General features: G+C 41.9%; 1 protein-coding gene across 1 annotated transcript in view; it reads right to left on the reverse strand.

Moving 5' to 3' along the window:
* Positions 1-981: 981 nt before the first annotated feature.
* The window catches only part of zgc:153039 (uncharacterized protein LOC767698 homolog), a 64213-nt gene continuing 38379 nt past the window's right edge, over positions 982-26815 (reverse strand). The window contains exons 9-13 of the mRNA XM_047594271.1: positions 25710-25834; positions 12718-12910; positions 7059-7233; positions 5774-5920; positions 982-5394 (exon numbers count right to left, since the gene is read on the reverse strand). Coding sequence (XP_047450227.1) covers positions 4457-5394; positions 5774-5920; positions 7059-7233; positions 12718-12910; positions 25710-25834 — 1578 coding nt within the window. The 3' untranslated portion in view covers positions 982-4456. The remainder of the gene's footprint in view (positions 5395-5773; positions 5921-7058; positions 7234-12717; positions 12911-25709; positions 25835-26815) is intronic.

The raw sequence follows: 26815 nt of genomic DNA on the forward strand, positions 1-26815 counted from the left end.
TATTAATTTTCTTGAATAAATAAATACACAAATATATCTGTTTCATTTGTTTGAATGGGTCCATTGTCAACTTGCAGGGCGTTTGTGGTTTTGAATCATTTTCATGCCGAAAATGTCTTTATGTCTGTTGTGCACCCCATTTATTGTGTTCTTTTGTTCTGGTTTGTATTCAGTCATATTGATATTGATCAGTACAATCGTTTGTCAGTAGAGTGTTAAGCTTTCAGAACGAATATGGTTTTTGTCACATCAATCATGTGAAAGCTGTGTCGCCAGATGTATCAACTGCCTCTGCCCCAGCTTAATGACAATTTAAAAATTAATTTAGATTATCTTTTGAGATTGCTAATTAGTGACCTATAGCTAGCAGCTAATTCATTTTTGACCAAATTTCCTATAATTGAGAAGATCTGAAACATCGAGCCAGTTATATTGGAGGGGAAGTCAATTACTAATCCAACATGGATCTTTTATTTTAGAGATAATTTTCCATTAGGTGTTTCATGCACACACACACACGCACTTTCTCATAAATCTGTTTTTCTGTATGCACGCGCACATACACGCATTTCTTTCAGAGCTCGGGTCTTTCACACAGTGATAAATATCAACCTCTGTCTCCCTGAACAGATATCAATGGTTATTTGGGCTTATTTCTTCAATCTGTTGTTCACCTCAGAACGCAGATGGAATCCATTTCTGCCTGGTTGGCAGGGAGGGCGACTGTAGGACAAGGTAATTTAGCTGGCACCCTCTAGTACCTTTCTGTCTGAGCTGCTGCGCTATCCCAGGCCCTGTTCCACAATCTACCTCGAACAAACAAGTGCGCACATGCACAAAAAAGCCCTTCGCTCACTTCCCAGAGACGCACAAACTGTGCACAAACTGGTCTTCAGCTGAAATGAAACAAAGTCCAGACAACCTGAGCGGTTGCTTGGTTCGATGAGGTTTTTACAAACAATCTCCCGGGGAAGAAAAAAATGAAACATAAAAACATTTTATTGCCTTTTTTTTTTGTTATTTCAGCTTACACCAAGTAAAGTTGAAGCATTTCATTTGTCAACAGTAATCCCAACACTGAATGTTTAATTTCTTCATTTAAGTGTGCAGATTTTGTTTTTGTTCTGCTGTAAGTTGGAAAACAGAAATCCTTGACAAAGATTTGAAGAAACGTAGTGTCAGTGGTTTGTTAAGGAGCGTCCAAACCGGAACCTATCAGCGCAAAGAGAGCGGCTCCGATTGGCCAGCAAGTAAACATGTGTCTCCTTCTAAACCACGTCAATGGATGTCAAGGGGAGTCCAGATTTAAGCCGCAGCCTCTCTTCAGATATGGACTCCCAAACATTTTGAAATCAGCGTCAGAAAGATTTGTTTAAACTACTGAATTGAATGAATCCATTCTACGAGCAGTTACTGTGGGAGCCCTGCCCTTCAGCCTAGGCCACAGTGGTGAAACAGCGTGTACCTTCCTATGATCTAGTAATTACAAAATATCCCATAAAAGCAGATTGTGCGGCAAAGTTCAGCAAAAGTTACGTAAATTCATTTAAAATGTACCAAGTACTCTGGGTATAGGCCAATGCCTTTAAACTCACTCAGGCACATGAGAATCAAGCTGGTCAAGAAACATGGTCATTAGTGAGTAGAAATTGAGAGTGATTAGTACCTACAGACTTACAAAAAAAAAAAACAATCAATAAAATAGCACTGCTTGATCACAGTAGTTATTGGTCCTGTAAACATGTTAAGATACTTCTGGAAAGCTGTACAACATGTAGTTTGGCGGAGAATGGACAAAGTGCATTTTTGGATAAAAGAGGAATGTTGTCCTGAGATTCCACATGAATTTAGTTTTGGAATTAAACTTTTCAGACTTCCATGGTAGCACCATTGCCGCTAATGTTCAGTTGTTTCCTTTGATCCAAACTCCTAAAATGGAACAGCAGATTTCCTTCAAGTGACTCCTTCAAATAATAACAGTCCAGCTTCAGCTCCCTGGCTAGCGAAGAATATTTTCATCTAAAGACATGTGGAACAGTCATTTTTCAAACATCAAATTTGATCAGCCCCCCGTGTGATAATGAAGCAAAATCCAAAAGTTTTGTTTCAAACCACACTTGAACACCATCGCACCTTACTGGCCCAATCAGTCAGATATGAGCTAAATAAGGGACAATGCACGTGGCCAGTGGCACTTCAAAGAGTTGTTAGATTATAAAGAATCTTTCGAACAAGTCATTGTCATTATGCCAATAGGAAAAAAAGAAAATATGAACCTCCTAAATAAAGTGACGGAGGCACATCTTTGGGTGGATGGACATACAATCATTTCAAAGCATTTAACAGCATCTTGAACATCCAAAAAGCATTTAATAAGGCAAATGGACTTTTTTTTTTTTTAACTTTTTTTTTTTTTTTAACTTTTTTTTGTTTTTTTTTGAGAAGGCATTTCACCAAACATCCAAGTAGCTCCTTCATTTCTATGTTACTGGTGGGAAGTTGAGGTTTAAATAGGAACATCTGTTGGTATAATCCATCAGAAACTTGCTTGATTAGAGACTGGCACAACTTATGTCCATTAACGTATGGGGAGACTTTTTTCCAGTCCCTATGAATGTTACTCTAACAACACCTTTTTAGTCAGAGGCTCAAGTCTCAAGGTGTGAAAGTGGTTAGGGTGCGGGTTGGGGTTAGGCCTGTTTTGTAAATTAATATAGACCTCCTCTGTTTAAATTATTATTATTATTATTATTATTATTAAATTTGACATAGATGGCTTCCTTTACTCCTCTTTCAAACCATATCTTGTCACTGGCTAAGACTTGGACATTGTTATCTTCAAAGGAGCGTCTTTTGCCCTCCAGGTGTAAGTGGACCACTGAATCGTTTTCCAATGTGTTGCTCTCCGGTAATCTGTAATTTGTGGATGGGTTTCTAAATGCTTTTTGGATGTACCATGACCTAAATGATGGAGAACCTGTCGCACACAGTGTCTAGAACGGCCGAACATTACATGGTAGAATCTTGAGCATGGTCGTAAGATGATGAAGAGGAAGAGGACAGGAAATTCATCAGAAATGCCAACAAGAGGTCTTGGGTCACTACAAGGATGATTGTTGCTGAACTGGCCCTTCTGAAGTGTCAAGGAAGACTCTTGTGATGGTTCTTCGCTACGGTGGACTTGAGTTTTGGAAGTGGATGTATTTGTGCACATGGATGTTGATTTCTTCTGGCTGAGGATAGAAGAGGCCTTCAACTCTATAATCACAGTTCCCATACTAAAAACATGTCCACAGCTATGTGTAGCAGTTATGCTGCTTCAGGGAAGCTTGTTGTTCAGGTTCATGGGGTCACCAAACACAAAAGACTTTCTGCTGCCAGTCTGGCTTTAGGTCGTCGTAGGTTCTTCCAGGCAGACACAGACCCAAAGTACATTTTTTAGTCGAGATTTAAAAGATGCTAAAATCATTGATCTGGACTGGCCCTCTAATATTTAACATCTTAATTCTATTGTCAATCACAGGATAAAAAAACATGAAATTTAGATGAGTTGGACCAATTCAACAAGGCATGAACCAGCCTAGCTAAGTTCTACAGTAAAAAGTTTTACTATAGAAATTGGGAGACACTGATGACAATGTGACAGAGGGTAAATCTTCATGGCCTTGTCGCTTTTGTCTTTTCTCATTTCAGATTATTGGACTGATTGAGCATATTCAACAAACTTTGTTGAGATTTTGGCTTTGGTGTTTTGGACGTTATTATACAACACTGGTAGTGATAATTCATGGGAAATCTTAGGGTTTGTTCATTTTTATAAAGTGATCAATATAAATAATATATTCATAACTGCAGTCATTGAAGTGTACATTTTCCCATGGGCCTGTCAGCTCATGAACACATTTGCCAAGAACTGGTCCGGATGGGTTAAAAAGAACATCATGTGCTGTTTGATAGTGATTTTGATTCATCAGCTGGCACCGCAGATTCAACCTTTATCCCATGTTTTCCCCCATACTGACTTAATATCATGTAATCTGGCACATTAATTCATAGTCTGATCATGTTGTACTTAAATCGCCATAAGGTTGACCTAAAAATGTCCATGTGGTTTCTGGTGCTCGATGGATACCAGAACTGCCACTGAAGACAACACAGATTAAATAAGAAAGTATTAGTGATAGCCAGGGTTCAGGTTAAATATGTCACACATTATATGATCCTCATTTTAAATAGTATATAATTAGTTGCATGTGGGAGACTTTTGTACGAGGCAGTGCAGATGTTGTTGGTGAGTGAGCAGCGATGTCTCCACCTGGGTCAAATTTCAAGGGATTCCTCTGTTCATTACTAAGGCAGTGCTGAGGTCCACAGATCTTCACTGAGGAACGCTGCAAAACTCACGGCCCCCAGCTTCTAAGGCACGCTTTGCTGAATCTCTCAGGAAGGGGAGTGTTCAAAGATCAGTGGTGATGACAGGCGTGACACCATGGATGAGCAGCGTGGGGCCCAGATCCTGAGTCAGCAGCTCCAGCTGGTGTAAATAGGCAGTGTAGCGGCGAGTGTCAGCTGGGGGGCGTGGCAAGTACAGGAAACGCACGGCAGGTGGCGGACGGGCCTGATCCAGGATCAGCTTGTTTACAGCCGACAGGTAGTCATTGGACAGGCGCGTGGCGTTGCTCGGGAAGCTATTAACATAATCATCTTCGTTCTCGTCCTCTTCATCAGCTCTCAGCGCATCGTCTTCTGTAGCGGAAGCCAGGGATTGTGATTGTTGTTTCTTGCTCCAGTCACCTTGCCGCTGCCAGTGTAGCGCCACCTGCTGGTCCCAGGGTACCGTATGGATCCGGGCTTTAATTCTCAACTCTTTCAGCAGCTGGCCTAGCTTCTCCTCTGAACCTCTCACGCTGCGTCCCTCTTCCACGCACAGGAAGAGACGCAGTTTAGCTTTGCGCCAGGCTTTGACCATGTTGAGGATGCACGCTAGCTGCAGCAGGAACAGAGAACAGGTATCAACGTAGCTAGAACTGTCCGGACGCAGGAGGTTGACCGGCCAGACATCGACATACACAGCTCCCTTCCCTGAAGGCGAGAGGGCCTGGGTTCGATCGAAGTTGTTGAAGTATCGAGCTAGCACCACATTCTTTAGCATTTTCATAGCGTCAGCAATGATGGCCACATACTCCTGGGGGCCTATAACTTTCCCATTATCAAATTCACCATAGTCCTGTCTGTCACCGGACCCCCTAAGAGAGGAAAAATGGAAGAGAGGAGGTTCCTCAAGCTCCTGAGATACACCTGAGGTATCTGTGGACTGACACGGATCAACCAACTTGTCGCTTGGAGGAGAGTCGTCATAGAAACCCAGGACGAGGGTGTTAGGACGCATACCGCCTAGACAGATGGGAAGATAAAAGATAAATGAGAAAATAATGAAACATGGCCATGTATGTAAATCTAATTATTAATTATTATTACATTATCTTCTCATTTTCTTGACTTGTTAAAGGTACATTTAGAGGTTCAGTCATTTTACTCGGTGAAGGGAGTCACAACTCTGTGTCAACCCAGAAGAGCAAATATATATTTTTCTGTGGAAAGTAAGACTTAAACAAACGATGAAAACTTTAAATCCCACTAATTCAAAGTTAAGCTAACCACATACCACCTTTTCTAAATAAATTTGCAGTGGGAAGTCAAGTCCTCACAAAATCTATCTTTATTGTCTTTCTATGTACCTAATGATTGTGTTCATGTTGACAGAGGTACTGACCAAGTCCTGAGATGAAGAGGAGATGCTGGATACCATGACGTACAGAATCCGCCAATGTCAGGTTGACAAAAGCTTTGATGTTTAGATGGTCCACCAAGGACAACCAGGACTCATACTGGGACTGCAGAGGGTCAGATGGCAACGTGTCTGGGAGAAAGGAAAACACAAAGGTGTGATGCATTAAGGAATCTAGCTGACGGCTCAATAGAAGTGTGCCAAGATTTAGAAAATGGGAGGGAAAGAGAAGGCAGAGAACCAAACCCATACAAGGAGAGAGAGTAGAGAAGTCATTACAATAGAGATGAAGTTAGAATCACAGGCAGAGCCAGAGCAAAAGAGATATAGCAGATGAGATTCTGGGATGGGTGGGGGCAAAGAGAGAAAGACGCAAGCACAAATGACAGCGTAGACAAAATGTGAGACAGAGAAAAAGATACAGGGAAGCACAAACAGGCAGGCGGGTGATCAATCACCCCAGAAAGACATCAATATGTATGTAGAGTGCAACCCCGAGGCCACATCTACAGGCTTTATAGACAATTCATGGGGTAGTTTCAGCTGTGTTAGGACTTCTTCAGCTCCTAACACTGTTGTCCCATGTATAAATATTCTATTCAGGTTTAAGGAAAACTGCTGCTAGCCAAGGGCAGGAATAAATGGATGGACTTCAAATACATTATGAAGGAAATTTAGAAATATCCCTCAACAACAAACTCTACAGCGTAATTATGTGAATGAATGACTCCTTCATATTTCTCAACTCCAAGTGCTTGTCAAATGAGAGAAGGGCTCTTGGGCAGCTGGTCAACATGTAATTTTTCACACTGCGGAGCACTCAGAGGATTCAGATTCTTGAGACTCCACTCCGGGCCCGTGCAAGCCCAACGAAATGCCCAAAAGACAAAGACAATCAAGGGCCCTGCTCCTTGAAAATCTGCAAGTGTACATGAGCACTTCCCTCAAAATGAAAAGGCAGCAGTTGAGCCAATGTCACAGAGAAAGGTCTAGCATTTTAAAAAAGTCCACTGAAAGATGTCGCGCTCATTGTAAAATCCTACCGCCAATTCTTACCCAATCTCAAATGAAACTTAAGTGAATTTGTTTTTCCATTATAGTTTAGTATAATAAATTGCAATTTACATTTTAGCGTTTAACATTGAAGTCATCAGTTAAAAAAGAAAAGTTAGACAGTCTCCTTCTCACACTGAGCTACTTTGAAATGCTTGAAGAAAAAAAATGGAGGAACATCATTTTCTAGAGGCATAGCTGAATGCTGGTGTCTTACTGAGGTCACCCAGCTGGACGTGTCCCAGAACGTAGAGGCCACTCTTCTTGATGTCGTTCATGAAGGTGATGAGGCCCACACTGCTGCGAGGGTTGGAAATCATCAGCAGGATCTGAGGCCTCCAGAACTTGACGTGATCCTTCCTCACGTCCAGCATCAGCAAGTACTTGCGCACCTACAGGCAGGAAAAGAGACGTGTGAGAAGTGTTGTTGTTGGGCTTCAGTGTTTATTTTTACTCTACTTAATTAAACCAGTGGCCGGGTGTTGGGTGGAGTCTCCCTAAGACGGAGGTATGTCTGCAGTCATCTGATACTCAGGCTCGAAACATAAGTCCAGTTTAATTACACAAGTCTCTAAAATCCATGTCTGGAAGTAATTTAGCTTGCACAAGAACGCACTACATTTCTAACATTAAAATTTCAGAATATGTGTCTCTCAGGGCAGTACAAACGGACATTACTTACGCCTGCAAGATTATTGCAGGATTTTTATGAAGCGAGAGGAAATTGACCACACATGCTATTCAGCAGGCTCGCTCGCTTTGTCTAATGTCTGTTTCATGTTAAGTGCAGAAAATGAAAGTAACTTTAATGGGTCATCGGTGTAGATTTAACACAGTGTGCGTCCAATAATCTTTATTAACCCCAATGACAAATTTTATATCTCTGCATAATTTGCAAAATAACCACTTTAGAAATCAAAGAGCTTCTAATACGGTCATTTTTATGAGATATTTACTCAACAGAATTCATTTCACACGTGAACCTCAGGAGGCTTATTGTGTGAAATTTGTGGGATTATGATAATGATGATAAACATACCGTAGAAACACTACAGAAATATTTAAGTGGTTTCCCTGTATGGTGCACCAAATAATAACAGATAAAAACTGTTTTGTTTACGCATAGTTCCTCAAGTTTGAAATCCAAATTGTCCAGAGGGTTTTAGTCAAGTGAAGTGAAGTGGTGGCGCACCATGCAGGGACTCCACTTAAATGTTCAGTACTTGACAGACTGATTTTCAATCTCAGCATTTTAGTGAACACGGACGGACATCCTACAGCTTCAGTAACAATGGGGCAAATATCATCTGCAATGATAAGGGACGGGGTGCTCTGATGGTGGAGCTGGACTCCATGAACCGAGGCTGCAGTCCTCAATGCAGTGGTTCATTTCCAGCGCGGGCCCGTCTCTATCTCACTCCCCAACAGCCTCTAAATGGATTTGACAGACTGACTCCAAGATTAAGAACGAACTCTCCATGACCTTAGATCATGTGAAGGACTATTAGCCAGCGGCAGTAACATCTAGACTCTTGTCTTGGCTGTAATTTCACATTAACCATGCAGACATGAGGATGGCTTTAATCGACTCGTCTTACTCCGAGTGAAAGCACTGCTCTGTTTCCTAAAACTATTTTCTTTAGATCACAGACTCTGAAGATGCTCTGTGTGCATACACCTATCATACATGTATGGATATCCTTTGGCATGGTAGCCACATGGACTTCTCTCTAACCTCTGTAAATAAAATCCAATTAGGACATGGGTCTTCAACAGGGAGTCTGCGGAGGTACTGCAGTCCCCCCCCCCCCCTCAAATTTAACTTTCTTTACACATTAACTAATAATAAATGGATAAATGGAGGCAGAAGATGTTATCTTTCAGTCAACATTACACTCATTCAGTGATACAGGAGCTGTCTCAACAGCGCACCGTTTCACACAGAGCGCCACGCTAGACCTGTCAATCCAAGCCTCCTGTACACAGCAGGCCCCGCCCCATCGCTGCTGAGCCAATCACGAGGCTTCGTAATACACGCTGACTCTGTCAGGTTCTGAGAGCCTATTCAGTCCCCATGTGAAATCCAGAAGCGCTCTGCAATATTAGCAGAAGAGAAGCTAACAGCGCATCATCTTTGTCAGTTCAACAAAAAATAGAAATGAAAAATGAGTATTTGAAACTGTGTATTATTTGAAAAGTGTAATATTGAATGCAGAATGATAATAATAATGACTATTTACAACTTGCACCAAGCCATGTTTAATGTACATAACACATATTGTAGGTAGGGGGTCTCTACTTAATCACTTTGGCCTGAAAAACATTGAAAACCCCTGAATTAGGATATGAGGCTGTTACAGGGACCAGATATGATATTGGTTTTTACATACACATGTAGATTTGCATGTGCATTAGTGTGTGTAATTTAGACTATTACTGGGAAAATGTGACTGATTATGAGTACACATTTAAATACCAGTGTCTATTAGTTTGTATTAAAATGCACAGTGTGATGGAGCCATCATTAGGATTCTGAAGGTGTGCTGACGAGGTGGCACCAAGGTACCATCAAGGAAATGTGCCCAAGTGGAACCGAACATTAGCTCTAAACCTACTGTCTACGAGAAATGATTAACACTCCCTTTATACCGTTGTGGGAATTAATGACCATTCAGTCAGTGATGACATGTCGCCATGTTAAAGCTGCAGCCCATGCTTTCAAATTCACTTCTCTTGAGAGAGGACGGGTAACTCTAAAGGCTAATTCTATGTTTTTCAAGCCTTTTGAACTCTCGAGTATTCCTTATTAAAAGTGGTGTTCTTGGTGTAACAGGAAAGTTGGGGCGAAAGTCGCCTGTGACACGAGCACAGCGGGGAAGTGATGTGAGGGAAGTGAACTTTACTGGAGTCCACCAATCACTTCACATTTAGATGAGGGAGGTGGCAGGGACTAAAGTACGTTCAGCCAATTAAAGCCGTGGCACTTTTTTGGCTGCAAGAAACTCCGTTTAAATGGAAGTACGTCACTTGAGAATGACTAAAAATACTGACTCTCGGTTTCAGGGTGTGCTTCAGAGACTTGAGGTAATGATATGAAATTGTCGGGGAAAAAAAAAAAAAAGACACTCTTCCTGCGTTGCAGCTCCACTTTGGGGTTTGGCCTGAAACGACCATGGGAAATCATTTCGATAATGGCATCGCAACAATACGACAGAAGTTCAGCTCAAGCTCCTGAAGCTGCTCAGTGCATGGGCGTCCATACGGCAATCAATCCAGAGTGAAGCTGCAGCCATCATCATTACCATCATAATCACCACCACTGTTTTCATGCTTCCATTCAGTAATAGCCGCAAAGAAAGAAAAAACAAAGTCCAACTGTCCCCACTCCTCTAATCATCCGTCTCCTTTTATCTCTCCATTTCTGCCTGTCTTCTCATCCATCAGACTATCATCATCTCACTGTCGCTTCGGTCTCCATCCATCACTTAGTTTCTCGATCACTCATCATCTCTCCCTGCTTAGCTCCTGCCTCCCTCGTTCTCTTCCCGTGATACCATCAGCATTTCCTGGCTCAGTTTGTCTTTTTCCTCCTTCAATTTCTCTCCTAAACACCGTTGTCGGCGCCCGTTATCTCCAGTTGTGTGTTGTTGTTTGCCGCGAGCCGTTGTGTGTTTCGTCCCCGCTTCAATGTCACCCAGTTGGCAACCCGCCACCAAGGCTACTGCCGGATGGCGCAGGGGCACAAGACGAGTGCATGTATGGGATTTTTACATGTAGACGTGAGGTCCCTTCTGCTAAATACATGAGTGGAATCACTTCCACAGGACTGGGCTCTTTGCCATGGGTGGGTCCAGATGCTTTACAATAGGGGAGGGGACAAAACTGAGGCACAGTTTTAAAGGAGGTTGATTTGTAAAGCAAGTATAAAAATTCTGCCTGGCATAGCCACACTCAATTTTTTATCACAGTACACATGCCATTTGGATTTGGGGCATGTTTCCTACTGATACACAGAATAAAATACAGCTGCACACAACTGGATAATCCTGCAACCAATCACAGCCATTTTGCTGTAAACAAATTCAACTGCACAGCGCTCAGATGACTTTTATGACTACGTCACTGTTAATCTTCTGTCCATCACTACATAAAGACGTCAAAAATGATTGATTGGCCCAGCAGATCTTTAATGGGTCATAATCAGTTCCCAACAGAGCGACTCCAGAAATCAAACTGGATTCACAGCCAATAAAAAAGTTGTAAACTTCTTGGAAATAATAGATTCATCACTTCATAAATATATGAATCACAATAAATTAGCCCCAATCCCTTTTTCTGAATAAACATAAACATGAATTCTAAACAAAGCGCTTTATTGTTCTAATATGAAACAGCAAATAACTACTATTATAATGGTCCATTCAATCTCTCTGGGGATATTTTTTGTCTCTTTGTAGCTATTTTGCATCTTATAAGTTAATTTGTGTCTCTCCAAAGTCATTTTCCGTCTCTTCTAGATGGTCATGAAACTCTTTTATGCCGTCCTCTGTTTTTCAGCACTTAAGACATCGCATGAATATCAGACCTGGACAATCAGACCGCAAGTGGATCTGGAACGAGCTTTACAGTCTCTACCTCTCGCTGAAAACACACATGTTAGATTATTATTTATCTACCGTGACGCTGGTTATTTTACAGACCCGCACTCAAAGCTCAGATCACAACTGAACCCTGAAAACTTCCGCAAGTACCACAATATCACTGCTGTGCTATTTAAAGCAGTGACAGAAAAAAAAAATAAAGGACGCCAGATGATTTAACTCCACGCAGATCCCTATGCATCAACATAATCACATCAACATTAGCTGGTACTCAAGAGCTGTGTGCGACTTTGTGGTTTAACTGTGTAACTACAGCAACACAACAACAAATGAGTGAACCATTAATTGAATCCTTAGCAGATGAACCATCAGTGGACAGTCAGACATGATGACAGCTTTTATCTAACAGTAGAGAAACAAAAGTTTCAGGTACAATACTCCATCCCTAGCCACTGCATCACCGCCTGATTCTCGTAGGACGGGGTATCAGGCGGGTCAACCAGATTACACAGGAGCGGAGGTTGTCTCCCTGTTGTGTCTGCCGTCTCGGGGTGAGAAAAACAATAGAAGAGGGACGAGATTAAGAGACCAGGATAAGAAGAAAACTGGAAGGAGGGGGGAGGGGGAGGAGGACGAAGAAGAAAAGTGCAATAAGTTAAGTGGCTGTAATAATGTTCTGCCGCCTGACAAGCTACTGGCAGAGCCGGCCTCCCTCGCCCTCCCTGCCCACAGCCCCTTCCAGAAGCCTTGGCAACGGCTCCCTTCGGCGACAGGCCCCGCTTGCAGCAGCGCGCCCTCTCCTTGAGAGCAACAGGCTCACCAGATAGAGGACACGGAGAGCCGGATGATGTACAGTTGCGCGCGCGTATCCGTGTCGTAAATGTAGCGAGCCTCGCTGAGGGATAAAGATGCAGATGTGCGCTTTCGAGTCTGGTAGGCCCGATATAAACATGATAGATAGCTGCCGCAGGGATGACAAGGGAGCATGTGTACGTGTGAGAGAAGAGGGAGGCAAAATGTATGTGTTTGTCTCCTAAATGCAAAGCGATTGGCTGAGGGTGAGGCACTGGAGGCACTTTGTCTGCGTTTGTGTGAGTGTGTGTGCGTGTCTGCTTGTCTCTATAAAGCTGATAGAACGATTGCTTGGCAGAGGTACAGGCTCTTGTAAAGCTGAGGGAATGAGATTTTAGTTGCTATAGTAATGACAAGGCAGCGTTTGCGAGTGTGTGTCTGACTGTGTTTGTTGTCGGGGGTGTGTGCGTCTGTTTGTCAGACCTGGTGGAAAATGAGAGCCTGGCTGATGTAGCCCCAGCTGGATGAGGGACTGAGGTAGTGAATCAGCAGAAGCAGCAGCAGCATGAAGGCGATGCTGGCCGAGGCGTAGATGGCGTTGATGAGGAACATCATGATGGCGCAGCCGATGATGCCCAACACGCACGTGTGCCAGGTGAAGTACCGAAAGGTGGGCCTGGAAAGAGAACGGGAAATGTAACGGCAAAAGTTAAATAAAAGCTAAAAAAAAAAAAGATTTTCCAACATTTGACGGTAGCGTTCTGTCTGAAGGGGACATGAGAAGCACAAGGTCTGTTTTGAGATGTTCCACCGCATTTCAACAAAAACAGCAGAGGACGTTTGAATCGTTTGTTTTGTTTTTCGTTTGCAAATTAAATTGCAATTGATTTGGATTTTATCGTACTGTCTGACTCTTCGAAGCCAGCGCAAGCAGACTGAATGACTTTCTGATGGGGTTCTAAACTTTTTACCTTAATGAGGCAATTCTCATGCAACAAAGTAAAGTCAAAGCAAAGAACTATCCATATGCACCCATGGGTGGGATTCAAAAGTGATGGACCTTTGAGCGAAATCTCACGCCGCTAAAGAAAGATTTCCCCAAATATCAGTTTTTAAGACTGAGGAGGATTTCACGAAACGCTAAGTAATTCTAAGAACGAGCAGATGAAATGAAATTAAGATTCTCCTAACATGGCTGCCCATCTGCTGCTGAGGTCTTCAAGCCTTTTTCAGGCCAAGGACCCCAAAACTGATTAAGCAGGCACCCCCTACCTACGGTTCTATATTAAACCTGGTGTTCTGTGTGAAATGTGCACCAGACAACTCGCCGAATGAGTGAAACATGACGTCTTCTGCCTCCATTTATCCCTTTACTCAAATATGTTGAATTCATGTTATGTCCATTTACAGAAATTTAAATTTATGTGGGAAAATTGAGAAATATATATAAAAATGCGAAACCAAAGATTTTGCGACCCCCCTGCAGCACCTCCACGGATCCCCTGTTGAACATCTACAGTATGAGGCTGTAAAAGCCAATGTAACTGGAAACTAATGCTGATTTATTAATGTCTTGCAAGAGCAAAGCAGCCCATTTTTAGTCTGAGCATTGCTGCCGACTGACCTTATTCCCACGCTATTCAGTCAATTTTTAAAAAGCGACGACAAGATTAAATGCAGAATTATCTTTTGCTTTTCCCCATTTTTTTCCCCCAGTCATTGAACGTGAATCTGACACTTTGTTCGGATCGGGTTCAGCTATGTGGTTTCATGATGACTTTTCAGTGTACGCTCCGATGCAAGTTGATGGCTGCTGTGATTTGGCGTCCACCTTAAGACATTTGAAAATAAACCGACAGTAAATTCCAGCGCACGTGTATTCAGAACCGGCGCCTCATTTTTCAATCGAGGCGCCAAAGAGGCGATTCCCGTACAAACGTTGAGAAACAAACTCGATGAGAGAATGTGTGTACCTGCTGCTACTTACGCACACACAATTGACTTGTGGCAGAAAGTTGGTCTTGAGCCGTTCCATTGAGAAACGATTTTGCCTGAGGAAGATCTCGATGCTGTGATAGATTAAGAGTGACACGGTTCTACATCTGAGCAATGCAGAGTTAAATGTGATTGCAACTAAATGGTGCTGATTTTCTGTTGGGCTATCCAACATCTTTTTTTTTTTTCTGTGTTTCGGTTGAAATCTGCCTCATAATGAATTCCCAACGGCATGTTACTCTCAGGCTGCATCTACAGTATATTAAAAGTGACACATGCAACAATCTGATGTGAGTTCAGCGAGGAAGCAGAGGATAAAAGAGGCGCTTGGATCAGACTGAAGCCTGGGCCTCGACTCGCGTGTTTACATAAGTTCACTTACTGTCTTGGAACAGAAACGCATTTATTCAGCTCTGGTGATTTTCTGCCATAATATTTAAGCTCTACTTGTTGAGCTTGTGTTTGTTTGACTTGGCTTTGGCATCGTGTTTTTTTATTTGAAAAACATCCCGTCTTGCCCCCACACTATGTAACTTTCCATTTGCCGTGACTGATGCTACATGTCAGCTAACAGCATCCATGCTCACACACCCTTGTCCCATGAATTATGAGGTGTTAGCTACAGTGAGGAGTTATATTGGCAAAGTGAAGCCATTTACTGTTGTAATGAAACTTTTAAGCAATTTAAATTGCCAATAATTATGCTACCAAGTTTTTAAAAGGTCATATTTAACCAGATTTGTCTCAATCTCAGTGTTAGACCAACCATTATTAACGTCTCGAATTTTCCACACACGCACACCTAAGGAGTAATTTCCTAATGCGTGACTTCACAGCTGCATCAAAACAAATGTGGAGTTAACACTGGGACACGATCAATTAAAACCAACACCCCACACAGATAATAAGCCGCCGCTGCTCACTGCCTGTAGACCTCTCAGCGCTCGTGTGCGTGGGCTTGAATGCATATATGAGCGAGTGCTTTAGTCGTATTCAGTGGGCAGACGCAGTGTAGTAGCACGTACGCGGGCCATTTTTAAGTAAGAAGGTCAGGGAAACGGGAGCTAGACGGTGGACGTTAATGCTCACATTTTTGGGGGATCATGTAATTGATCCCAATTTCCTTGAAAAAGCTGAAGCTACGCAGATAAACAGCCATTAAAACGGTTCCCGCTGTAATTACACAGTGCAGCTTAAATGACTTGCTCCATGGATCCACTTACAGATTTAGACCGCTCCTAGGAGGCACAAAGCAACAACTGCTGAACAGTATAGAGCAGAACAGTGCTACTGTATGGAGAGGTTGGCAAGGGGGCGAGACACGCAGGAAAGTAAATTAAAAGAGGCGAGAAACACAGAGGGATCAACAGAAAGAAGCAGCCATGAGTAGGTCATTAATCTGTCTGTTGGCTAAGCTCTCTTCATTATTGGGGGAGCATTGCAAAATGAGTACAGGTCTAAGGTTAGAAACTCAAAGGAAATGCTTTAACGAGTCGAAGCTGCTGATAGCTAATATTTTTCTGGGTTTGTAATGAAAGTCTTATTCTGTGAAACGGCGAGTTTATTTGTCAGAATAATTGCAATCATTGATGTATTGAGTCAAATTCATTCTTAGCCATGTCAGAACTGGAATTCTGCAGACAGGATGTCGGCTCGTCTGTCATTCTGTATTTTCCCCCGCGCCTGTCGTCTTGCTGCAGGGGAACATACCTCGACAACGGTTGATTAAAATGTGCGTAGGTATAACGACAACATTCCAGTTCTTTTGCTCATTTTTAACACCTGCAAAGCAAATGCATATTTTTTGTGTAGCGCAGATGCTGACCATGTTAAACTGTACAAGCTGTTAGCATGAAGATGATATTTCTGTATCACAGATGTTGGCAGACAATTATCTGAAAGCTGCCAATATTTACAGTGTTTTATATCTTTGTAGTGTAGAACAGAGTAGTTACATAAACAATTCTGGTTCGATGGGGCTTTTTTGCTCATCAATAAAAAGGGACTGACAGTAAGAAACATCACCAGGAACCAAGACGTCCTTTGTTAGCAAATACACAAAAACATGAGTTAACTACATAGAGTTTACTGGTGTTAATAGAGGATTTCTGCCAGTTGACTTAGCAATCGCAATGTTGACTTAGCCAATGAGTTGTTTTCTGAATATACACTGATCTGTCACTTTATTAGGTACACATTACTAGTGAAAGGTTGGACCCCTTTTTGCCTTCAGAACTGCCGTAAGTCTTCGTGGCGTACTTTCAACAAGGTGTTGGAAACATTTCACAGAGATTTTGGTCCATATTGACATGACAGAATCACGCAGTTGCTGCAGATTTGTCGACTGCACATCTATGATGAGAATCCCCCGTTCCACCACATCCCAAAGCTGCTCTATTGGATTGAGATCTGGTGACTGTGGAGGCCATCGGAGTACAGAGAACTCATTGTCATATTGTCATAAATGCATTGAATTGCAGCCATGTGATTGGCTGATTAGCTATTTGCGTTAACAAGCAATTGGACAGGTGATCCCTGAATACAGTAAGTGTATTTCAAGGCTTTTTCCAGACAATCTGAATTATTTAGCTGTTGAGGAAAAGCCTCTCAAAAGCTTCAAGATGACCGCTAAACTGACGAATGTGAAAGGGAAACAGTACAAGGCTCCATTATGAAAGGAAATAATACACAATATTAATCAAAGCCTGAAGTTAGCTAAAACTCTGTCTCTCAAAAGGAATGGCAACATTGTTTTCACATTTCAGCGCCATGCTAGCTTCTTCACAGCTGCATCACATCTACCCACTGTCTTCAAACTTTTATTTCCTCTCGACTTGTCCACTGACTTACATCAACGTTGCCCACAGCTCCCTCATCTTATCCCTCTCTCCATCCCATCGGAGAGCGGGTGTAATTACGATAAAAGCTTACCCACACCCAGTCGGCCCTCCCCCACCCATCTCTTTTGTCTCTACGGCTCTTCTATCATCAGAGGCAACGGTCCCCTCATACAGTCGCCCCCCCCCCGTTCTCCAGCGACTGATGTCACTTAGCTGACACAGCAAAAGCACCCCACAAAAAAAAACAAAACACTGCCAATCAAGTCCTTAGAGACATTAAGAAAAAGAAACAGAGAGCAAGGAAGATGGAGAGAGCAGGCCCAGGCTTTAGCCAAAAGACACGTCATAACAGAGGGGAGGTAGGGACAGAAACTTTATCCTTCCAGACACACACACACACACACACACACACAAAAAGGGGCGCCAGTCATGATGTGCCAGATTCTATAAGTCAGAGGTCAGTGAGTATATGAGACGTTACGTCAGGCACCTCCTAACTGGCACAACATCAGTGGAGACTGGACTGACCTTATGAAACCTGAGATAACTTGATATTGGATCAACCAGTTAACCTCAGCACATCTTAATGTATGAGGCACTTGACCAAAAACGCGGGAGGGGTTCAACCTGCAGCTATACCCCATGATCCGAAAACCCTCTGTAGTGTGACAAGGGAAACACAAGATCATCCATCTACAATTAACTCTCTAACTGGTTAACTGGCCAACGTGTTAAACTACACTTGGCGGTATTGTACCATTTAGTTTTACCAGTAGGTGGCAGTAGAGTCTTGAATGCCGCAGTGTTTTCACAAAATGAGTTGAATGAAAACGTTTGCCGCAGGTGATTAAAAATGGCACAAGTGTGTCTGTTTGATGTGTAATGAAACTGTTGCTGTGATGAAAGGGTGTAATGTACGACAACACTACGGAGCCAAACATCAGACTGGTGTTAAAAAGGACTGAACTTCCTATGCACCCGTGAGACTGCCATTGACCTCAGTTACATTTTCTACAATTATAATGCGACAATGTACAACAAAACAATCATAGAAGATAACTGTTGACATAAATAACTGTTAAGCTGTGTGTGCTTGTTTAGTGTTTGTTGGGCACTAAAGTGAGAGCCATTCAGAACGAGTGCTGCGTGTCGAGGTATTATGAACCGCGCCGTGTTTCCTTGTTGGTATTGTGATGCTGTGATGTGCTCATTTATTGATAGTGAGGTGCATTTGAAGTATGATATAATTTCTTAAGCTCAGATAAAACGTGAACAAGCTCCAGCGTCATTGATACTGAATCTGAAATGAATGAAACGGTACACTCGACAGCACAGGATCAACCTATTATATGAAACCTGATAACCTACTCACAGAACCCTATTAATCCAGAATGACACAAACCAAACACCACTGCCTAACACTGAATATTTTGTATATTTTAACATGCTAAACCTCATTTGGAGTGAATTTATTGTTGAAGTGGGGGCAGTGTGATTTCACTGTTACCTGCTTTTGTCAGTGGCTATGTTTAAAGCAGCATCAAGACACGTACTGGGTGATTAACTGTGTGTTTTTTTCTGGTCTTCGCTCTATATTCATGCTGGAAAATAAGTGCAATCATAAACTTGACATTAGAGAAAAATATTATGATTCTTATTAACTAATCAGACTAAGTCATAGCTCAAAAAAAATGAAACAGCTGAAAGGAAATGAAAAAATGTAAACCATCCTTTGCTGAGATGAATCTGGTCTCCATGTGGGCGTTATTTTGTAATTGTGAGTAATAGCGTCATGTAAGTTTCTCATTTTGTAGAAATGCATCCTGTGGCTGCACAATCCTACAGCTACCCAGAGAAGGCATTACGACAAATAGCTTGAAACGACGAACTGAAATTCAGCTTCCAGTAATCTTTGTTCAAAACTCAAATTAGATTTATTAATGGTGAGTCTCAATCTTAACTGTCACAGACTTGAACAGAGTTTTATTTTTATGAACATTTCAAACTGTAATATGTTTGAAATTGTGAGGGAGCACTTCAAAGCAGGAGCTCCTTCAATGTGTTCACACTGATTAAAGAATCTGTCCATGCAATGTGACAATAGACCTCATCCAAATAAGGTGCACCCTGCGTGCCTTCACACCGACACTTAGAGCGATACGCTTAAGATCCAATCACCCAAGACACAATGGAAATGTACAAATGCAGATGTAGACTATTAGACTATTTTTAAGATTATTTTATTTTTATCTTATTCTATTTTTTCCTTGACTTGTATTCTTACGTCTATGTCTGGTCACATTTATGTTCTCCGTTATCTTGAGACTCTTGGACAAAACAATTTCCCTGCGGGCATCAATAAAGTGATCTTGAATCTTGATTTTGAATCTTGAATGTCTGTCACTAGGCGTGGAAAGAAATATCGATATGGCAATATATCGATATTTTCTTCCGAAACAATATCGATTTTGAATGTCTTAATATCGATTTTAAAAGACAAAGTCATGTTTTGTGAACATCAGAAGTTGCAAAGATTAAGCAGTTTGCAAACTGTGTTTTTTCACATTTACTGTAAGTGGCAAGAAACTTGATCCACTTTTTCAATAATAATAAATAACAAGTTCAATAAACTGGAAATGGTGGATTGTATCGTGACTCAAGTATGGTGAAGTCCTTGCCAATACCCACCCCTATTTCCCGCCATTAAACCCCATAAGATGTAACCTCAGATCAACCTGTCTGGTTAACACTTATCGTATCAAATGTAGGGTTGGCTCTAAAAAAAAAAAAAAAAATCCAGTTTCCAATTGAAATTAGACTTCATTTGAAACATACATCGATTTTTTTTAATACATATAATTTCCTGCCTCCTTTAATTAGAAATGCCACCGTAATCTGAGCAACTAGAGCATGTTTGAGGCCTGAACGTTGACTGGATCTAATCTGATGGCGTCAGAGAAGAGCTGCACAAAAGCAAAGACATATGGAAGTGAGACTGACTCATAAGTAGATGAATACAGGAGATGAGTCCTAAATGTAGCAGCTCTTTAGGCCTATGCTGCGAGACAAGGTTTATTTTCTCAGACTTGTTCCAGAAGAACTTCGTCAAGTCTAGGAAAATAACCGTTGTCTCACAGGATATTAAAGAAAGGCTTTACAAGTTGAGTAGTGCACATTATGTCCAGTGAATCATCTTTAAATGAGCAAATTTGACAAAGTGTTCTTGGATGAGATGTAGCCTCCTCATAAATAGCACAGAATACAAATGTATATCACGGAGCGACTTCTTAAATAGACCTGATCCGACCCGATTCAGGCACCTTTATTCTCAGCCATCATCAAGCCATAACCCCCCCCCCATTAACAGATAATGATCCTCTAACAACCTATTTTCTCTCATCCATCCAGACACAGTTGATGATCCATCTGGGTTTTTACACGCCCCCCTATCTCATTTAACGCACAGCCCATTCAAATCACTGAGTCATATTTGGACAAAAGACAGGCCCGGCAGAGGACAGGGTTTTGTTTTGTTTTTTTTGTTTGTTTGAAGCAAATGGTTCAGCTGGTGAAATCACACATTTTTTTTTTTTGAAGACAATCAAACAGGTCGAACAACCTGAGGTGCGACATGAAGGGGCCAGTTTCAGTCTGACTGAAGGTCGCTGAATTTCCACGTTTTTCCACAAACATCCTCTGGCATCAATGTAGAGTGCTGAGTTGTATCCTGAATCCTGGCCAGTGGCCCCCATATGTGTGTTTGTGTGTGTGTGTGTGCTTTCCTTATTTGTGTGTTCATGCATGCTTGAACCGCGAGTCCAAGAGGCCGGTGATTGTGCAGCACCAACATACAGCACCCCGCAAGGAATGCTCCGTGCAGCTGGAGCCACCACTGATAAAGCCGCAGCCAGCACAGGCGCCCTTCCCACTAAACACGCACAGAAAGATAAAAGCGGCAACACACAAAACTGAAGGGAGCACTCACCAGCAAGCGCACACAAATAATCCGAGAGACACACACACCAGCACTTCAATGAGCACAAAAAAGAAAAGTGCAGCTAGGATGTCAGACAAACATCCAGTCTCCAAAATTGCATGCCTTCACTGTCGTGTTGTATGCTCTTTGTGCGAAACACACGCGCACACAAACACAGACACACTTAACAAGCAGGCATCTTTTCCGCTACATCATAATTTAGGCCCCTTCCCTCCCCTACACAACAGCGAATTTAAGCGAAAGAGAAATATTTCTGCTAAATTAGTTATGCTAATTACAGAGCAGTTCTCAGGGGGAGAGACGGCGCTAAATGGCTTTTAATTCTTTTCGCCTGGAAAGAGATGTGGGAGGGAGCCAGACAGAGAGCGAGAGAGGAGGAAGCACGGAACACAAACAAAAATGTAAAAAAAAAAAAAAAATAGGAAAAAGAAAAAAAGAAACCAATAAACACATAAACAACCCGGCGTTAAAATTTGCCCGGTGACACGGCTGCTGCGAACTAACAGAATTAACAGCTCAGGGGAAGAGGGAGGCGCAACAAAGCAGGCGACAGGCCAGACTACAAGTCGCCTTATCAGCTCCAGGGGCCGCGGCCCCTTGGCCAACAGGGAGAGGAACGGTAGGAAAAAGTTTTGCGGCTAACTTTGTGTCCTGTAGTCCTTGCCAGCGGTCACGTAGTGATAACAAGGCATGAGCAGATAGCACACAGCAAGGCAACAGAGGAAACACTGGGTGTCGAGTGTGTCACACAGAACGTTTTTTTTTTTTACACTTTCACACTCACTCTTCAACAACCTATTCTCTGCTGCAGTGTACACTCGACACTGGTGTCCACGGTGCACTCTCGTCGTGCACTGTGATTTAGAAATGACACAAGGTTATAACCAAGGAGCATGAAACCATTCGATGAAAAACACATTCCTTCGTACCAATCCTGAAAACATAATTAACGTGCAGACCAGAGGTTATTTCTGGAGTCATTTTTTTTTGTCATTATGGTTTTTTGAGGAAGTGGACCATTGTCCTCATACATTAAATTGTAACATTGGGTAATTGTCTGCACTTAATGGTTCATTCTTGCGGTTGAAAACCAGACCTTCTGTTATTTGGTCTGAGTATCAGGTAAATTGTGTATTTCTACCTACTTGTACTCAAAGACCCACACACACACACACACACACGCACCAGTGCCACTTACTAGGAGCAACTCTGGGTTCAGTGTCTTGTTCAGGGACGTGTACCGTGGATTGAACCACTAACCCTCTGGTTCATGGACAACACACTCTACCTACCTACTGAGCCAGGGGATGATCTACGCATCTACGGAGCGTGTTGTTACACATGAGATACACACACTAAACGCAGTTTTCTGTCCCAGATAAATGGAACCAGCTTTGGTTGAGCATTAACAGGAAACACTGAGATTTAGTTTCTATTCAACCAAAGGGAGGAGGACCACTTATGAAACCAAAGCCGTACGACGAAGGCATCTTTGACAACATTTGCCCTATTGAAGCAGCGTTTCTCTTTTCACCATTGTGAATTAAACTTGCATCTTAATACATGAGTGAATTATAGAAGCCATAAAAAATACACTAGAGCTGAAACATATTTAATTCACAGAATTTATGCCCATTAACGGGCAACTGAGGTTTCTCTCTTCTCTTCTTCTACGTAAAAAGTATATTTAGTTGTCATGTGAATTGGCTGTTTACATATATATGACGTATATCTCATTCTGCTTCATGTCAGTCACCTGAAACGTACAGAAAAAAACTTAATGAAATGTCATATAATTGGGAGCCCATCTCATTTATCACTGCATATTTTTTACTGTTAGAAAACCTAATTATAAGACTAAATAGCTTAAATGATTGGGGTAAATGTAAATTAGAACTAGACAATAGGGAAAATAGATTTAATTCCAAATTAAATACATACTATAAATTTATTTTTGTATTAACGTTACTACAGGCTTTTCTTCCACATTTATAGCGGCAGAGCTCATATTAGAAATACTTCCACTCCGTCACTACTACAGGAGTTTTATAAACTCTAAAGTTCAAATTAGAGAGGAGAGGTTTGTATAAAAATAAAACATAAGATGGTCATTGGTAACTTTCCATAAAAAAGAGGACTGGGACCAAAATAACCTCTGTGGCTGCCTTCATAGCTGTGCAAGCTAGAAATGCCCCCATTCAACATCAAGCGAAGGAAGCAGCTGCTGTCATAGAGCCCCATGTTAGAGGTGAGTCAGTTCTCCTTCCTTCTGAATGCCCTTAAGCGGGGTATTCACTCAGTAAACTGCTGTGGTGGAGTAAGGCTACAGGTATGCTGTGAAGACAGATAAGCAGCTATCACTTTAATCCACCCATATCATCCAAATAAATGCTCAGAGAGTCGGGAATCTATGTGCAGAGAATCAATATTGGGGAATTGAGAATTAAAATTCAATCTCTGTTATGCAGACGTACAGGGTGTTTAGACAGTTTGCTGCTGCTTTCTGACTTCAGTTATATTTTATTAATGGGCCTTTGACACATGTAGCTACAAGTGTTCTCCCATGTTTTCTGATTCACTTCCAACCATCACTGCAGAGGAATATATATACCTCCAGATGCAGCCCTGGAGGCGATCTGTCACAACAATAAAGCAATGCATGGTGTTAAAGCGCTTTCTCTCCTTCACGGCAAACATAAACACTTGCATTTATGAGGTTTGAAATGTGTTTCTGAGGTGGTAGAGAAAGTATGTCTTTAGCGAATCTACAGATAGAACAAGATATTTTTTTGTTTGTGACACCTTCAGCACCTTACGCAGAAAATATAACCTAAAAATGAAAAGGAAAAGTTGTAGAGTTCGTCTCTGGTGCAACTCAGGAATCGTTAGACAATCCAGGGGCCTCTCATGCACTGGAGATACAGCCACAGGTTTGAAAATGTTAAGGAAGGCAGACTGTTTCCTCTAGTTTAACGTAGGATAAATGTAACAGACAAAAATAATTCATACTTTTATGGATATATTTAATAATAGGCTATGTCCGTATTTTAGTAATCAACAGAACGTATGTAAGATACAGTCATTTTTTAAACACCTGCAGGTCTGGAACCTTGAAAAGTAAAATACTCCATCATATCCTCGCCTCCAAAGCCAGTCATCAACTATTTCTACAGGATCCACATAATTAAGGAGATGTACCTGCAATACTGTATAAGGTAACTTGTGTCAATACAGAAACTATCGGATACTTGAAACGTGTTGGCTCAACAGTGATTACACAAGAACAGGGACCAATGGCCTTAAAACACATTCATAGTGACTCAGTCTGTTAAAGAACACGGACGATTACAATTCACGGTAGTACCTCGTCCTCACTGGTCTGAACAAAAGCTCCGCAAAATATTTCGAGAAATACAGAAGATGCATGATGTGATCGTTGCAGGCGTGTACCAGCACCATTAGCTTATACGTCAATTGGGCATAACATTATGACCACCTTCCTAATATTGCATAGTGCCTCCAAAACAGTTGTGGCTCATCAGAGAATGGACATGGTCCTTCTGAGGGCGTCCAGTAAGACGATGTTGTTAGTGGGGGCCTTTGGGTGCTATGGGTTGAGGGGAGGGGCCTCTATGGAGCTATATATACTCAATCAGTTTGGGATCTAGTGAATTTGGAGGCCAGGTCTTTAACAGGGTCACAGGTTTGCTTCCCCTCATGCCCATGACAGAGGTGCCTTACACAACCACAAGCACCCAACCCCCAAAGTTTTACCCGGGAGCTGTACAAGTGTGCTCTAAATGCATCCACTACTTCGTGAATGAATGGATGCGTCAAATGCAGGAAAATAATTTCCCCACGAGGGATCAATAAAGTATAAATTATTATTATAATTCCTCAGCGTGCTGGCACCAAGATTGATCTTACTAAACTGTAAAAAGAAAACTGCACCAACACACTGAAACCTAATGAAAGAAGGGATGAAATACCTGGGATTAAAAGATTAAGGTCTCTCAAGAGGGGAAAAAAATAGAAGAGCAGAAATTCTACAAAATCTGGCAACCTTTCAGACCAGAGTTATGTGTTAAAATCTGCAAGTTGAGTAAATGAGATGCTAAACTCTGGTTGTGTCACAATGTCATCGGGCTACGTAACGTATCGACCCTGTCCTCAGGTCACGCTACTGTTCTGCGAAAAATGCTTCAGGGAGCTTTTGTAAATCAGAATCATTGCAGGCGTCCTTGGAATACAAACAGCCACAGAAGAAATGAGCACGCACACACACAAAAAATTGTAAATCTAAAATGTCTAAGCATCTCCACGCGCTGTTACTTGAACATCCAGTTCAAGCTGCGCCCCCAGAAAAACAAACACACTCACTGTTTTATTGTCAGTCCCTCTTCAATATGAGGCTATAAGCAGTGGCCAGTTTTATGTCTTTTAATTAGTACACAGTTGCTATAGCAGCATCCAGCTGGCAAACAATCACCTCCTTACACACAAGCATAAACAAAGACGGAGGTAGAAAAGACAAAGGGAAGCGAGTGTGTGTGATGAGGAACAAGTACTCCAGCATAATGATGACTACAGGTCTTTATTATGACAATGTGGGCGTGTGTGTTAAGAAAGTGACATGTGTGTACCTGAAATTTGGTGCGGAGGCCCATTCCAGGGCGAGGCAAGCCAGATCCACGGCAGCATACACCAACAGGAAGAAAATGGTCACAATGGCGGCGATGGTGTTGAGCTTCCCCGCGAACAGTACCAGCTAGAAAGGAAGAGACAAAAGAAGAGGGAAACAGAGGGACAGAAAGAGGCGGTGATTAACATTCACAGCAACTCATCATTCCAAAGTCAGACAACAGAGAACGTTAATGCCTTTTTTCACATGACCTTCATCAGCACGCGGCGACACATGATTCGGATCTTTGTGCTTATGGAAAATAAAGTGATGAAACTCTAACTTAAATGCAACTTTATTCAGTAATTTAATATTTATTAAATTAATATTTTAAAAGGAAAAAGCCATAAGTAAAAGAGCAATGTTTTAATTTAGTTTCTTTGATGTTATTGCTTTTACTTAAATTGAAGTTTCATCTGGCTCGACCCGAGCAGAATTTACATCATCTTTATATTGGTTTTGTGTTTATTTGCAAGCCTATCAATTAAATGTGCTTTTTTTTAATATTCGGATTTAGTTTTGATCTGATTGTTTAAGGATACAGTTAATTATGAATAATTTGTTAATTGGCCTGTTACAGACAGTCGTTTCTGATATTTGTGTGATGCGGGTGGACAGCTCCTTAAATGATTGATGTGTGTGTGTGGACAGCTCCTTGAAAACTGTAATACTGAATTTGTTGCAACATGTTACAGATGCTGCGTTAATACTGTGGAGCTTCCAACATGTTTTGCGTGAAACAACACAGGGTCGCAGTAAACAACATGTCCCTAGCAGCAGAGCGATCAAGTGAGTGGCTGTGGCTAAGGAGGAAACATCTTAGCTGGGGAGTATGCTAAAGGTAAGGCTAGCTGAGTGGTTTTAGTAGCTAGTAGAAGGGCTAAGCTAATCTCTTGGTTAAAAGTCATGCATTTGTGTGGTCGCAGCATGGAGGGGGTGACTCCAGGGCGCTGGAACTCACTGTTGAGGCTTGAGGTCGTGGGCCTAACTTATTGAAACATTGGTGAAGGGAGGTGCCCACCTGAAAACCCCAATGATGTGCCGCATACTGCCTACTGCTGTTGGCTA

The sequence above is a fragment of the Mugil cephalus genome, chromosome 9, assembly GCF_022458985.1.
Source record: "Mugil cephalus isolate CIBA_MC_2020 chromosome 9, CIBA_Mcephalus_1.1, whole genome shotgun sequence".
Taxonomy (NCBI): domain Eukaryota; kingdom Metazoa; phylum Chordata; class Actinopteri; order Mugiliformes; family Mugilidae; genus Mugil; species Mugil cephalus.